This window comes from Diabrotica virgifera, chromosome 2, assembly GCF_917563875.1.
Source record: "Diabrotica virgifera virgifera chromosome 2, PGI_DIABVI_V3a".
NCBI classification, from domain to species: Eukaryota; Metazoa; Arthropoda; class Insecta; order Coleoptera; family Chrysomelidae; genus Diabrotica; species Diabrotica virgifera.
Window position 1 is genome coordinate 28,452,458 of NC_065444.1, and position 17,446 is coordinate 28,469,903.

Here is a 17,446-nt window from a genome sequence, read left to right on the forward strand (position 1 = left end):
GGAGCACAACCACACACTCTCCGCACTTCTGCCTTGGCATTATGTTTTTCGGCCGCGGAGTTTGGAGCACCAGTATGGGCAAACTCTGCTCACGCAAAAAACGTCGACGTGGCTCTAAATGAAACGGTCCGTATAATATCGGGTTGCCTGAAACCGACACCTATCGAAGAGGTATACCCCATTGCTGGAATTGGTCCACCACCAATCAGGAGGAAGGTCACGTCAGAGGTAGAACGGAAAAAGCAGGAGACGGACCGAAGACACCCCTTATATGACCACCAAACTCAGCCAAGCAGACTAAGATCTCGGAAAAGCTTCCTGAAAACATCAAGATCCATCCCCGAAGCGCCAGAGACGCGCCGAATACACCTATGGCAAGCGTCAACTACCGCGACACATTTTCCTCCCTCGGAGGAAATGGCTGCTGGACACAATTTACCGTATCCGACTTGGAAAGCGCTAAACAGACTAAGAACCGGCGTTTCACGTTGTGCTAGTAACCTGAAAAAATGGGGATACCAGGAGGACGATACCTGCGACTGTGGCGCGGTTCAGACCAGCCGGCATCTACTATCATGCACAGAGATGAGAGAGACCTGCACAGAACAAGACTTAATTATAGCAAATGACAGGGCCATCTATGTGGCCAACCATTGGAAATACAGAATTTAAAGTTGTTGGTGTTCCGGACACGGAAAGTAAGTCAGTATGTTTAAAATATTGTTTCTTAAATAGGTAATAAGTATCTACGATTATTGGGATTCCTACTTTTAATAATATTTTATGCCTGAGTATAATGATTTCTTTATCAGAAGTCTTGGTCCTCAATTCGTGCGATTTTTTTCAGGTATAAAAGTAAACCCTTACTTAAAATTTCATTTTGGTCCTCAATTCGTGTCTGCCCGTTTTGAGGTGGATGTGAGATGTGGCATTCTGATTTTTGCAGAAAAAGTTGTTTAATAGGTTCAATAATAATAATTGACTTTTCCCTCACAAATGGTTCGAGAATATTAATCAAAAACTCAAAATATTTAAAACGATTCATTTGGGAGCAAAGTCTTACTGAAATAAAATAAAGATAATTAAATTTTCTATGGGATACGACTCGGTAAAATGTTCTAATTTATTACTCTTGCTGCAAAATAGCAATAAATACAAAAAGGGGGACAAACAAGCCTTTTCTTGTTCAATTTTTTAACCACTTGCACTTAAGACCTTCATAATTCGCATAGAAAATCTTTATAATAATAAAACAGAATGAAATGTCTCACATCTACCTCAAAATAGATCCGCCATGGTCTAATTTGTATAATTCATACACAGTAAATGGGCAGGAAAAGTTTTTTATCCAGTATACATGTCCAGAGTATACTTGTATACTCTGTACATAATAAGTATACATGTCCCCTTGGTATACTTATTATTGATCTAAGTATAACTTACAACATTACTTTATATTAACAGAGTACTAAAAATTAAATTCGAATTTCCCAACTTTAGTTTAAAAACAATCGGTACTTCTTAAACAACAGATTACAAAAAAATTCTGTTAAACCTTATTTCTTGCACCTACCAGCTATTTAAATTAGCACAAAAATAAAGAAGACAACATCATCTTCGGTAAGACATTATCACACTACCTTAAAACACATTAACTGCAGAAACTTCGGGAAATAAATGGTGAAACTTATATTAATGTGTAAATAATGGACGGAAATTATGCACTAAATGGCTAAAATATAAAAGTGGAATGTGGAAGTATTAAATGTGTGACTTGAAACTTGATATACATACTGATTGTTTAATGCTTCATTAGATTATGAAGGAAGCACTAAAATCGCCAACATTGCTTATCAGAGAGAGAGAGAGAGAGAGAGAGAGAGAGAGAGAGAGAGAGAGAGAGAGAGAGAGAGAGAGAGAGAGAGAGAGAGAGAGAGAGAGAGTTGCATTCTCACTGTAGAATGACGAATGACTCAATGAATCGAAGCGAATTAGGTGGGCTGCGGGGCAGCAATGTTGCCATTTATAGTATGTATATCTAATTGAAAACTAAACAGTCTGTATCATGATATTGCATTATGTAAGCCTAAGCAACACAAAAAATACCAAAATGTTTATAAAGAAATATAACAATTGCATAAGGCTTACTCGGACACTTTACTCGCAATTTCTTATATTTGGCGTGTCGACAAGACACGTCCTTATATTTAGTAGGTACTGGGAAATAAGCAAAAAAGACCCTGTTTGGGACAGTGACAAATCCAGTTCCATTGAATTTTTTTAGTTATTATAGGCAATAAACTTATAGGAAACACTTTCCACTGAGGCCAATAAAATAGATTTGAAAATCAATATTAGTAAAACCAAATCCATGAGAATAAATGCAAAGAATAACACGCTATTTAATATCGACAACATGCAGATTGAAAATGTGGAAAACTTTAGGTATCTTGGAAGTGTCATAACAGAAAGCGGACGTACAAAAGACGATGTTTGTATGAGGATACGAAAAGCTCAACAATAACATTAATATTTAAAAAAATGGCTCCGAAATCTGCAGAAAACTAATCGGTTTTCGTTATATGTGCCTAAATTAACTATATAAAAATTTTCAGATAGGTACCTGGATTTGTCACATTCTCGAAAGATATCTTATTTCCCCGAGCTAACTATTCATTCATTGATCGAGTGGAGGAGTGGTCAAACACCCACTCAAATCGAACCTAACCTAACCTAAACTATTCATTATCGGAATGTAACGAGGTAAAATTATTACTACTCTCAACTCTATACAAATTCAAAGCAAAAAGGCTTGATAACCAGTTGAAATACTGATCTAGAGGCAAGGGAATGCAATTTCCTCGATACATAGGCTTCACAAAATCTAAGCAGTACATAGAGAAATTAGGAAATGCTTCAAAACTCAAATGAGGGCTAAATCTTTTAAGCAGATGTAATTTTAAATCTGTTTTCAATGAAGCATACTCTAAGTCATCTTCAAGGCTCCCTGAGATCAATAGGTACGTTTTGTGTTCATCCTTTTTCCCTAAATTAATTATAAGTTTTATCTTTTTCAGAATCAAGGAAAGGTCCTTAGAACCTTCCTCATAAAGAAATACCCGTTTTTTCATTGTACGGTCTACTTGACCTCGTAAGTACAGTTGATATTGCGATCTTTGTAAGAAAAACGATTCAGGCAACGAATATATGTGACTAGTAACAATATGGTACTCAGTACTGCTGGAGACTATCTTCATTTGCTGCGACAAATAATTTGTAGCTGAAAAAACTCCTCCTTGGTGAAGAAATCCATACAACAACGTAAGAATTGTATTAAGCAGTAACCATACCCTGAGAAGTACATAAGACTGCGTTTTCTTCTTAACTGGTACTACAGATGGAACCTTTGGAGCTTCCACGAGGTTATAGTCCGTCTCTGGCAACACTGTTGTAGCATGAAGGTAGACTAACGGCACTATCAATGGAATTAAAAATCTTGGTTCTTGGTGTGGAAAAATGGACAACATCGCTAAAGGCACAATGAATGAAAGCGTCATTAAACATTTTATGCTTCGTACTGTTGGTAACAGGTTAAATTTCTTCAAGCAGCATCTAAAAGCAGAATTAAAATTAGTCCAGGGCGGATCTGTTTTTAGATGGACGTTGAGAGGTGACTCAAATTTTTTTGCCGAAATTGCTTGAAAATAACTCAAATAATAATATTTGAGTTATTCTCCCACTCAAAATGGTCCGGAACATTGTTTAAATAATCAAAATGTCAAAATATGAAGGAAAATTTCGATTTTTTTATTGGTTTTTTTATTATAACTTTAAAACTATTCATTTCTGAGAAAAGTTGTTCTGACATAAAAGTTTCGTAATTAAATTTCCTACAATACAGAATTTGTTAAAAATTTAAAAAATAGTCACCCTTGTGGCAAAATAGCAATAATTGCGAAAAAGCCATACAAATTTTTTTACATTTTTTACATTTTTCAGCCATTTACGCTATACTTAGGACCTTCATATTTTACCCAGAAAAACTTTATGATATAGTAAAACAACACTGTAAATTTCGTTAAGATCGGTTTAATAGATTTTGCAAAATAAATTTTGCAATCCAGCTTTCGCAAAAAAATTCATTTTTTTAAAATGTTGCAGGACTGAAAATAAAGCAGATAGCAAGTTGAATTTTTTTTGCTTATAGAAGTGTACTGTACCTTTCATTTGCAATTTTCAAAATTAAAATCGATTAATTACCACGGCTTCAGAAATTTTTTAAATAAACATTAATTTTTGGTGCTACGCGCAGGACAGCGGTGTTCGATTCACACAAGTTGATTTCCACCAAAATTTCTTGTAATCTTTATCTAATATATTATTTTCTTACTCTATATTTTGTTGTTTATTTTTTTTTATTTAGCGTATGGCTTAAGTATATCACAGAATATATTTAGATTTATGCATTATACAATGCATCACAAACAGATGTCCAATTTTTTTATATATTCGATTGACCCTTCGGTTGCCATTACAAAGTCTATAGGGTCGCCTGTGTATGCTCTGCGTGGGCAGTCCTGAACAATGTGACTGATCGTCTGTCTTGCAGCGCCGCAGTCACAAGAAGGCGAGGGGAGTTTACCCCATCTGTGGAGGGAGTCGGCGCATCTTCCACAGTTTGTTCGAATTCGATTAAGGGCTGCCCAAATCTTACGGGGACGTTCAAATTCGCCAGGTTTCCCTATGATGTCCGGTAGACTATGGTAATGCGGATCTGTCCTACTTTCCCAATCTTCTCTCCATCGGGTATTTAAGTCAAAGTTGGATTGCTGCAGCGCTTGAGCAGATTGTAGAGGGGGTAACCTGGATCGGAGACGGTTTCCAAGAATATCGGGGATGTCGTTGTGGACTAGAAGCTGGCGACTGTCCATTATTTTGTTATATTCTTTAACCAATGCATGTTCGCGGCGTAGGTTGGGTGGTGCTATATTACTAAGGGTAGGTAGCCACATTGTAGGGGTGGGCTTAATTGTGCCTGTTATCATACGCATAGTACGGTTTAGTTGGGTGTCGACCAGGTGGGTATGCCTGCTATTTAGCCACACTGGAGCACAGTATTCTGCCACCGGATAAATCAGGCCAAGAGCAGAGGATCTTAATGTTGATGCTGTGGACCCCCATGTAGTGCCGCAGAGTTTCTGTATTATACTGTTGCGTGTTTTCAATTTTGCTGCTGTTTTCGTCAGGTGTTCTCTGAATGTGAGCGTTCTGTCTAGAGTAACCCCAAGGTATTTCGGGTATTTATTGTGTTTTAACAGCTTGTTATTAAAATACACTCGCAATTCTCTGTTTGCCAACTTGTTGTTTAGATGAAAAGCTGATACTTCAGTTTTTGTAGTACTTGGCTGTAGTCTCCATTTCTTAAGGTATTCGCTGAGGATGGATAAGTCATTCGTGAGAGTGATTTCTGTAGTTTCTAAAGATTGGTGGCTTATTGCAAGGGTCCAGTCGTCAGCATATCCAAACTTCCGAGATTCGGTTTCAGGCATGTCAGCAATATAGAGGCTGAAAAGTAAAGGGGCAAGGACAGAACCCTGTGGAAGACCATTGTTAAGTTTCATCTGTCTACTCGTCTCCTTTCCCATTATAACCTGGAAGGCTCTGTTGGTCAGCATGTTGTCAATGAGGTTAATTATCTTTTTGCAGGGGATAATGCGGGCCAGTTTATATATTAATCCCTGTCTCCAAACAGTATCATATGCTGCTGTTAGATCTATAAATACTGTTGCTGTCTTTTGTTTCTTTTGAAAACTAGCTTCTATAAAAGTTGTTAATGACAGCACTTGGTCCGTACAGCTTCGATGAGGGCGGAAGCCAGCTTGTTCAATGGGGACATTTTCTAGTATCCTGTGACTAATTCTGTTGAGGAGAAGCTTTTCTAATAGTTTATATACCATGCTGAGTAGAGCTATGGGGCGGTAGTTTTCTGGCTTATCGTTTGATTTGCCCGGTTTCGGAATTGCAATTATCTTTGTTCGCTTAAGTGAGAAAGGAATGTTACCTGACTGAAGTATATCATTAAAGAACATTGCAAGCCACTGTTTCGTGTATGCACCACTGTGTATCAAGAACTCTGGATGGATACCATCAAAGCCAGGTGCTTTACCTGATTTCATTTCTTTCAGCGCATGTGTGATTTCAGAAATAAGTATTCTTGCTGAATATTCGGAGTTCGTTCTGTTCATTTGTTTTAATTGTTTTTTAATTTGTAATTTTATTTTGTTGTATTTTAATATTTTAATTCCACACAAATCAAATTAATTTTATTATTGTTTGTGAAATATTGTTTAAACAATTGCATATGTTTAAAAATAATAAACTTTTATTCTCTAAGTTAAAATATATGAACAAAGAAAGTTTTTGCTAAAAAAAGTGTTATTTCAAAAGATAGAGTAGGTATGTGTTTTTATTTTGCAATAAACAAATTTATTTATTTATATCGAAATGTAATAAAATTTAAAATGTATCAATCATTATCAAAGGTCATTGGAATGCCCAATCAGAGCAAACTATCCGCTGTCCTGCGCGTAGCACCAATAATTAATGTTTATTTAAAAAAATTCCTGATGCTGTGGTAGTTAATCGATTTTAATTTTGCAAATTGAAAATGAAAGTTACAGTACACTTCTATACGCAAAAAAAAATTTCAACTTGCTATCTGCTTTATTTTCAGTCCTGTAACATTTTGAAAAAATGAATTTTTTTTGCGAAAGCTGGATTGCAAAATTTATTTTGCAAAATCTATTGAACCGATCTTAATGAAATTTACAGTATTGTTTTACTGTATCATAGAGTTTTTCTGGGCAAAATATGAAGGTCCTAAGTGTAGCGTAAATGGTTAAAAAACGTAAAATGCGAATACTTGTTTATGTATGGTTTTTTCGCAATTATTGCTATTTTGCAACAAGGGTGACTATTTTTAAAATTTTCAACCAATTCTATATTGTAGGAAATTTAATTACGCAACTTTTATAATAGTACAACTTTTCTCGGAAATAAATACTTTTTAAAGTTATAATCAAAAAACGAAGAAAAAAATCGAATTTTTAGTTCATTTTTTGACATTTTAATTATTTAAACAATGTTCCGGACCTTTTTGAGAGGGAGGATAACTCAAATATTATTATTTGAGTTATTTTCAAACAATTTCTGCAAAAAAATTTGAGTCACCTCTCAACGTCCAAATGTACTAATATTTTTACAGATGCGCCCTGGTCTAAATCTTAAAAATCTGAGTATAATTATTATGAATCTACTACAGTGCCGCAACCAGGGGGGTTTGGGGGTTAAAACCCCTTCTAGGGCATATAAAAAATATATAAAGAATACTAGGAAAATGTAACTTGTCTTTCACAAACAATACAAAAAAATTTCGGTGCCCAAGCCAACCCCCCTCTCTAGAGGAAAATTCTAGGTGCGCCACTGATCTACTAATATATTATATATTACAGTGCGCGCCAGAGAACACGGGTCACCCACAAAATGGATCATTTTGATGTCTCGAAGTTCCTAAACTTGTCCGATTTAAGTGATTTTTTTAATATGTTATAGCCTTATTCTTTAACAATATCGCTGTAATAATATTGTTGCTAGACAGGTAAATTATCATTGTATAACGGGTGTACCAATCACGGCCTGTGTTTTTTTTTTCTCAAAGTACACCACACCCGGTGGAATATTCTAGCATTTGTAAAATACTGAAATTAAAACTAACTGTAGCCTCAGGTTTTCTTAATATACTGTTTTTTTATTTATTCGCTTATGTTGGATAACAAAAAAGTTAGGTACTTTAACAAAGAGCCATGTTATTCATCAATACAGGGTGTTTCTAAATAAGTGCGACAAACTTTAAGGGGTAATTCTGCATGAAAAAATAATGTCCGTTTGCTTTATAACCATGTGTCCGCAAATGATTCGTTTCCGAGATACGGGATGTTAACTTTTTTCTTATAAACTGACGATTTATTTATTGCTCTAAAACCGGTTGAGATATTATGCAAACGAAATTTGGTAGGTTTTAAGAGGTAGTTATTGCGCAATATCTTTACATACCTCGTATAAAATTGATAAAATTTGATATATTATGATTGCATCTTAGATTTTAGACCATGCAAAGCGTTTTATAAAGAATAACTTTTTTCGTCAAATTAATAATAAAGTAGTTATTATAATTGTAATAAACTGACGTTGGGTATCCGTAATATAAGTAAAATTTGCAATTTTTTTTTCAATTAGAAGGATGAATCAACTATTTTCATTAGGAAATAAGCCACAATTTGACCAAAAAAAATGATTTTATTAACTTTCGACGCCCAAGTTCTGGTGTCGTCAAAATACAAAATAATACTAAATTAAACAAAATTGTTGTTGCTTAGTAAAAAATTCTTCTAATAATTTATTTAATCTGACTCATTTATATCGGCAATTCAGACATGTATTCTATTTAAAGTAGACTTTACTAAAAGATTTTTGTTCAAATTAAAATGATGAATTCACATTCACAGATATTTTTAAAATTATTTATACAAAACCAAAACAATAATTATTATTGTAAACCAATAGCGGATTAGCTTAGCGGCTAAATCTGTAGGTGGTATATTATACAGTCGACTCGCGTTAATTCAAACCTGCGATAATTCGAACCTCTCTATAATTCAAAGTTATCACGAGTTCCCTAAAAAATCTCTTTATATTTCGAACTAAATCAATACATTTTTATGCACTTGGTAATTCGAACGAAAATAATCATTGCTATACAGGGTGTCCCGAAAAGATTGGTCATAAATTATACCACAGATTCTGGGGTCAAAAATATATTGATTGAACCTCACTTACCTATATACAATAGTGCACACAAAAAAAGTTACAGCCCTTTGAAGTTACAAAATGAAAATCGATTTTTTTGCATATATCGAAAACTCTCAGAGATTTTTTATTGAAAATGGAGATGTGGCATTTTTATGGCAGCAACATCTTAAAAAAAAATTAAAGTGAAATTTGTGCACCCCATAAAAATATTATGGGGTTTTGTTCCCTTAAACCCCCCCAAACTTTTGTGTACGTTCCAATTGAATTATTATTGTGGAACCATTAGTTAAACACAATGTTTCTAAAACTTTTTTGCCTCCTAGTACTTTTTCGATAAATCAGTGTTTATCGAGATATTTTGAATATTTGTCGAATCCACCACATATTTGTATATGGTTATTAAGTACGGTTATAGAGACCTGTTAATAATCTGAAAATTTATTTATAATTTACATTTTTAGGTATATTTTGAAAAAGAAGCTACATCTCGATAAAAGGTGACTTATAAAAAAAAGACTAAGGGGTAAAAGTCTTAAAAACACTGTGTTTAACTAATGGTACCACAATAATAGTTTAATTGGAACGTACACAAACATTTGGGGGGTTTAAAGGAACAAAACTCCCATAAAATTTTTACGTAAATATATTGAAAAAGAAGCCGTATCTCGATAAAAACTGGCTTATCGAAAAAATACTAAGTCGCAAAAAAGTTTTAAAAACGTTGTGTTTAACTAATGATACCACAATAATGAATTAATTGGAACGTACACAAAAGTTTGGGGGGTTTAAGGGAACAAAATCCCCATAAATTTTTTATGGGGTGGACAAATTTTACTATAATATTGTTTTAAGATGTTCCTGCCATAAGAATGATACATATCCATTTTCAATAAAAAATCTCTAATAGTTTTCGATATATTGAAAACAATCGATTTTCATTTTGTAACTTCAAAGGACTGTAACTTTTTTTATGAGCACATTTGTACTAAGGTGAGTTAGGTTCAATCGAACTATTTTTGACTCCAGAATGTGTGGTATAATTTATGACCATTCTTTTCGGGACACCCTGTATAACAAAAGGACGCGTTAATTCGAACTCATCGGCGTCCAGCACTCGACAATTCAAAGTTGCAGAGAGAAAGATGCGGAAAGATTGTAGTAAGTACAGTTTTCTGTACTTTTTCTTCTGTACTATCTTTTTCTGTACCTGCTTCAAAAAATTCGGTTTCTTAAAAGAAGATCAGGAAAATCTTCCGATACTTATAGATGATGAATAACCAGCAATAGAACCATTAGTTGACATCAGCGGAGTGAGTTTTTCTAACTTTGTTCAAGTAGGTGAAGATGTTACTGTCTCAGGTTCACTAACCGATGGCGAAATTTTATCTGCGACAGATACGAATGAAAAAAGTAACGATGAAGATGAGTATAATACATAAGAACCTTTGGCAGAGGTGTCAGTTAAGGAAACAAGATCCTCATTCGATACCTTACAAACCTTCTGTCTACAAAACGAAAGTGATGAAAAAGCATTTCAGGCACTTTTTTCTCTTAAAAAAATTATTGAGCACTCGGAGCAGCAGCAATGTGCTTTGAAGCAAACCAGTATAATACAGTTCTTTCGAAAGATTGATTAATTCACATTATGAATACATACTGTATGTAGACGAATTCTAACTCTAAACTTTTGTCATCGTTATACAGGGTGTCCCGAAAAGATTGGTCATAAATTATACCACACATTCTGAGGTCAAAAATAGTTCGATTGCACCTAACTTACCTTAGTACAAATGTGCTCATAAAAAAAGTTACAGCCCTTTAAAGTTACAAAATGAGAATAGATTTTTTTCAATATATCGAAAACTATTAGAGATTTTTTATTGAAAATGGACATGTATTATTCTTGTGGCAGGAACATCTTAAACCAAAATTATAGTGAAGTTTGTCCACCCCATAAAAAATTTATGGGGGTTTTGTTTCCTTAAACCCCCCAAACTTTAGTGTACGTTCCAATTAATTCATTATTGTGATACCATTAGTTAAACACAACGTTTTTAACACTTTTTTGCCTCTTGTTATTTTTTCGATAATCCAGTTTTTATCGAGATTCGGCTTCTTTTTTAATATATTTACATAAAAATTTTAGGGGGGTTTTGTTCCTTTAAAGCCCCCAAACGTTTGTGTACGTTCCAATTAAACTATTACTGTGGTACCATTAGTTAAACACAGTGTTCTTAAAACTTTTTTGTCTCTTAGTCTTTTTTTGACAAGTCACCTTTTATCGAGATGTGGCTTCTTTTTCAAAATATACCTAAAAATGCAAATTATAAATAAATTTTCAGATTATTAACAGGTCTCTACAATCGTACTTAACCATATACAAATATGTGGTGGATTCGACAAATATTCAAAATATCTCGATAAACACTGGCTTATCGAAAAAGTACTAAGGGGCAAAAAAGTTTTAAAAACATTGTGTTTAACTAAAGGTGCCACAATAATAATTTAATTGGAACGTACACAAAAGTTTGGGGGGGTTTAAAGGAACAAAACGCCCATAAAATTTTTATGGGGTGCACAAATTTCACTTTAATTTTTTTAAAGATGTTCCTGCCATAAAAATGCCACATGTCCAATTTCAATAAAAAATCTCTAAGAGTTTTCGATATATGAAAAAAAATCGATTTTCATTTTGTAACTTCAAAGGGCTGTAACTTTTTTTGTGTGCACTATTGTACATAGGTAAGTGAGGTTCAATCAACTTATTTTTGACCCCAGAATCTGTGGTATAATGTATGACCAATCTTTTCGGGACACCCTGTAGAATAGCAGTTAATAAACAGTTAATAATTCGAAGATTTGTTTATTTTCTCTCTCAAATTTCGAACCATGTTCTCTTCAAACACTCAATAATTCGTAATATTTTAAGAGTCCCTCGAGTTTCGAATTAACGAGAGTCGACTGTACATAATATTTATAAACTCAAAAAAAGTTTTAGAAAAATATAAGCAGTTTGATTTTTGTTTATCCGAAACAATGCAAGTTTTCGATCTCCATTGACTCCCCTACACCCTACACCCCTAGCTCTTGCCTTGGTCCTACGGTCACAGCATAATAAACTAGACGTTGTTCTGAAGCTATTTTCTTGTGGCATTTTTACAATTTTAACTATTTATAATGGGAAATAAGCCACACCACAATATTATTAAAAAATGATTTTTATTAACGTTTCGACGCCCAAATCGGGTGCCGTTGTCAAAAAGTATTTTGTATTTTGACAACGGCACCCGATTTGGGCGTCGAAACGTTAATAAAAATCATTTTTTAATAATATTAATAAAAAATGATTTTTATTAACGTTTCGACGCCCAAATCGGGTGCCGTTGTCAAAAAGTATTTTGTATTTTGACAACGGCACCCGATTTGGGCGTCGAAACGTTAATAAAAATCATTTTTTAATAATATTGTGGTGTGGCTTATTTCCCATTATAAATAGTTAAAAATAATAAACTAGACTTTTTCTATGCTGTGCTACGGTCCTTGGACGAACCGGAGCGGAATCCATCCACTCATCGACTCATCCACATCCAAGTTGTGATGGAACTTTTTACTACAGTAGAGCGTCGATAATCCGAACCCTAGTAATCCGAACGATCGCTAATCCGAACGCAAAAAAAAATTAAAAAATATGATCGCGGACCGAATTTTTGGATTTAATATGACAATATGGGCAAAATATGACCGCGGATTTTTGTTTTCTTTATGCATAAATACATATTTATTATGCAGGTGTTTTACTCCTTGTAACTAAAACGTATGTACATGTACTATGTTTATGAGCTTTGTATGTATTTTGAACATATGTTCGATAATCCGAAATACCCCTGTACCAATTAGTTCTGATTATCGACGCTCTACCTCAATTCACTAGTATTTGCTTGCTGCTGGAAGCTGGAGCTACTGGAGTAATGATTTTGTTTAAATTATTTAATGTCGGGACAGCGCGTACGCAGTCCCGGCTACCAAAAATTACGTGCCCGAGTTATCCGCATTAGGGATAATCGCAGAGGTCAGCCTCTCCGTAGTGCAATGGAAAGGCCTCACTCTGGGGGAACCGCCTTATTGATCACGGTAACCCCTACACCAGGTAAGTATGCTTTTTGCCGCGCACTCCGAGGTACAACCGAAACAAAGCGGCAATAATCTACGTAGTACGCTACTCGCGACATCTACTTATGAGTAGAGCAAGCAAAGCAACGAAAATTCAATAGTATAATCGTATAATAATTGGATTTCTATCATCTAAAAGACTTAAAAATACTTTCTAAAGATAAACTTGTTACAATGGCATATTAAATTTTTATCTAATTTGTCTCGTTATGTATAATACAATTTTATTGTTTTCCTAGGACTGACTTTTAATAAGAATAAAAAATAAATTTGTTAAAGAAAGCAATGAGTGTAGGTATTTACTACATGTGTGGGCGGAGAGAGAGGGGGAGATGACATTAAACCGATTAAACAAAGATAAATATTTTTGACACAGTGTGTTGATTAAAGAAACGTTAAAGATGATTAAATTTTTATCTAGAATCGTTTGATTAAGTTATAATACAGCGTGACAAAACCAAATGGATTAAATTCATTATTTCGTAAGCCGGTGACTTTAAGAAAAAATCCCGAAATAGGTCGATTTTTATTTTTAAATTATGATTTTTTTGGCATATATATTATACTAGTGACGTCATCCATCCCTGCGTAATGACGTAATCGGCGATTTTTTTAAATGAGAATAACGGTCGCTTTTCTAGCTCATTTGAAAGTTTATTGAATTATCTATTAAGTAATATAAACATTAACATAATTATTTATACAAAGTGCTCTAAAAAATGTTTTTAAATTAAATTTATTGGCACAGAAAGAAAAATTTATGTAATTTTTTTTTTTATTTACAATTTGCTTCAACCACAAGGGTTATTAGCAATGATCTGTATTTACATCAAATTACAAAATTTAGGTATATTAAATTTGGTTAATGAGTCCTATAGTACGTAAAAAATTAAGAGTCTTACATGAATTACTTTCACTTAAACAATCTTTAATTGTAGTTGGTAACTGTTGATGTTGCCGTTCTATAACGTAGAGGGGACAGTCTATTATTATATGTTGCACTGTTAGTTCACTATCACACACATAACACATCGGAGGGGCTTCCTTCTTTAATAAAAAGTCGTGGGTGATCTTCGTATGACCAAGTCGCAATCTGGACATGAGCACTTGGTCTCTTCTCTTTGTAGGATGTTTCGACGGTGATATACTTTGTTTGATTGTTCTTAATGTAGAGTTTGATTCGTTCCAATTTGTTTGCCATTTTGTCATGATCTTGTTTTTAAAATAGGTATTGCTTTAGATCAGTATGAACAAAGTGCTCTAAAAAATGTTTTTAAATTAAATTTATTGGCACAGAAAGAAAAATTTATGTAATTTATTTATTTCAAAATACATATTTTACTGCTCTCACAAAAAATAATGGTTATTTCAAAAATAAACATTGCGTCCCGCATAAATTAAATGTTTAAATTGCCAAGAAGCAGGTGGGTGGCAGCTTGAACATTGAATTTAAGCGAAAAGCAATGTTTATTTTTTAAATACCTATTCATTTCTTACAAGTAAAATTTATTAAAAAAAATTTTGTCCTGGTTAAAGGTATATTTAGTTTAAAAAGCCCCTATAGGGCTATAAACATATAAACAAAACGTTTTCGCTCTGTAACAAGAGCATCATCAGTGTTACAAGGACATGGTGAACCACCCAAAAATACAAAGGTTGAAACCTGTTACAAATAGACTAAAAGTCGTATATAAATATAAACATGGATGGATAAAATTCCTATGGATGTGGCTTTAGGGCAACATATGACTCCCACAGGTGGTAAGTGGGTTAATTAATTAGGTCATTATGTTATAAGAGGTGACAGGCAACTTATAACATAATGACCTAATTAATTAACCCACTTACTTACCACCTGTGGGAGTCATATGTTGCCCTAAAGCCACATCCATAGGAATTTTATCCATCCTTTGGATTTTAGGATGTTTATATTTATTACACAACTACAAATAGACTTTAAGGGCCAGTTGTTCGAAAGCTAATCAAAAATGATCATTATCAAATATTTAATTACAATTATATTTGATTAAGCGTACTTCTGACAGATGTCACATTTTGAGGTTATGTTGACATTGTTTACTGATTTATTCTATTATTTTGATTTTAATTTAAAATAAACTATAATTAAACTCTTTCTGATGGTAATTTTATGTTTTTACTTACAAATCAATAATAATAATAAGCAATTTTTAATAATTTAACAGCTGCGGCTATATTTTAATTACTGCTTTACCTACAATCAATGAATGATTAGTGTGGTTTACATGTATTTTTGATGTCTCGATTTGATTCCCATCAAGAAAATTGATTACAATAAACTGATTGATTATAATCAACAATGATCACTATCAAATATTTAATTACTGTCACCAAAACTGTCAATGTCAACTTTTATTGGGTTGCTGAAAACAAAATTGATTAAAATTATGAGATTAGTTAATCAATTAACATAACAATTATTAACATAATTGATTAAGTAATTTCATATTATATTTTCAGCAACCCAAACAAAGTTGACATTGACAGTTGGTGACAGTAATTAAATATTTGATAATGATCATTGTTGATTAGCTTTCGAACAGTCTATTTGTAAAAGGTTTCAACCTTTGTATTTTTGGGTGGCCCACCATGTGCTTGTAATACTGATGATGCTCTTGTTACAAAGCGAAAACGTTTTGTTTGTATGTTTATAGCCCTATAGGGGCTTTTTAAACTAATACCTTTTACCAGGACCAAAATCTTTTATTAAATTTTACTTGTAATTAATGGTATACAGCCAGATACTGGAATTTCTTCCTTGTGGATTTCTTCTTTTCTGACAGCAGTAAAATGTATTTTGAATTAAACAATACATTCTTCTTTTTGTGTAAATTAATTTAATTCAAAAAATGTTTATAACACCCTGTGTAAATAATTATGTTAATGTTTATATTAATGTTGTGTTGTGTTTCAATAGAGAATTGAATAACCTTTCAAATAAGCTAGCACCCGACCTTTATTCTCATTTAAGAAAATCATCGATTACATCATCACGCCCAGATGGATGACGTCACTAGTATGCTATATGCCAAAAGATCATACATATTTTAAAAATAAAAATCGATTTGTTTCGGGATTGTTCCTCCAAGTCACCGGCTTACCAAATGAATTTACATATTCCATTTAGCTTTACTGTATAGATTTGTGAGAATAAGATAAAAGATTGCCGATTAATAGGGCTTTTCAGCGATTGTCATTTGTTTCGAGCTTCTGTCATATGTTGTATAATCTGTGAATAATATTAAAATATACACGGATTATACGATACGACATATGACAGAAGTTCGAAACAAATGACTATGAATGAAAAGCCCATTACGATTACTCCATACATTGTCAATTAACATAGGTAATCATGTAAGACTTCAGATAAAAAAAAATTAATTTAAATTTAGAAAATTAAACATATTTATACATTATAGTGGTGTTGTCTTATTTCATTACATATTTCCGGATTAGGTAAATCTTTTAAATGAAATACTTTTCCGAAATTTCAACATTTTAATAAGAAATTTATGTGTACGTATGTAATTTGTAACTCCTACTCATTTATCTTTTGTTATCATTAATTAATACTAATACATACTTGTGTTCCTTTATTAAAAATTAATGATCGTCCTCTAAACTATTTACCTACCTATCTTATTTGTAACCGTAACCACGTATTATTATAATTCCTCACAGACAACAGTTTTTAGAATTCCACGCTTTATTTAAATTCTACCAAAATAATACCAAATAAAATCCAATATAAATAAAAAGAAATCAAAACACGATCATGATCATAAGGCTTGGCCTATTTTATTCGAAAAAGCTAAAAAAATATTATAATAAAAATATTATTGACGATGGCGGCATGTTGTGAATATCGAATTTATTGCGCTCTCTATTAATAGATGGCGGTAGTTGCGTACCGCGCGCTAGAAATTGATTCTTTGCGGGAAAACATCCTCCACCAAATTTCATAATCACTCTGGTTTCCCTTCAGAGCGAATAAATCTTTCGCCTTTTACTAAAGATTTCCGTGGAGGGGAACAACTCAAATGAGTCTATAACCAATTTTTTGTGTCCAACGAAAGTTGGGCTTTTAATGTAATCAAAACATAATAAATAAATTAGAAAACCTCTTTTGCAAATAATATGCTCAATATAGCAACAGCCATTAGCAATAGCAAAGCAAGAACAATCAAAGGCAAAAGCTAAATTAGTTGTGTTGAAATTGAAATTGAGAACATGACGAATAAAATTACACATACACAATACATAACCTGGGTGTGAGTGGATGTGTTTATTTTAAATAATATAATTATTATATGTAGATTATTTCATATTCATAGGAGATTCTGACCAATAGAAAGCTACAGAAATC

The 17,446-nt window shown here is 33.0% G+C and overlaps 1 protein-coding gene and 2 non-coding genes across 3 annotated transcripts in view; 1 reads left to right on the forward strand and 2 right to left on the reverse strand.

The window, feature by feature from the left end:
* Positions 1-653: 653 nt before the first annotated feature.
* Positions 654-17,446, reverse strand: part of LOC126880013 (GPI mannosyltransferase 4) — a 29,973-nt gene continuing 13,180 nt past the window's right edge. The window contains exon 3 of the mRNA XM_050643529.1: positions 654-3,612. Within this exon, the coding sequence (XP_050499486.1) occupies positions 2,739-3,612 (874 nt within the window). The 3' untranslated portion in view covers positions 654-2,738. The remainder of the gene's footprint in view (positions 3,613-17,446) is intronic.
* Positions 12,861-13,023, reverse strand: LOC126880993 (U1 spliceosomal RNA). Its single transcript, XR_007696698.1, has one exon. It is a non-coding gene; the product is annotated as a U1 spliceosomal RNA (small nuclear RNA).
* Positions 17,046-17,162, forward strand: LOC126880997 (U5 spliceosomal RNA). Its single transcript, XR_007696701.1, has one exon. It is a non-coding gene; the product is annotated as a U5 spliceosomal RNA (small nuclear RNA).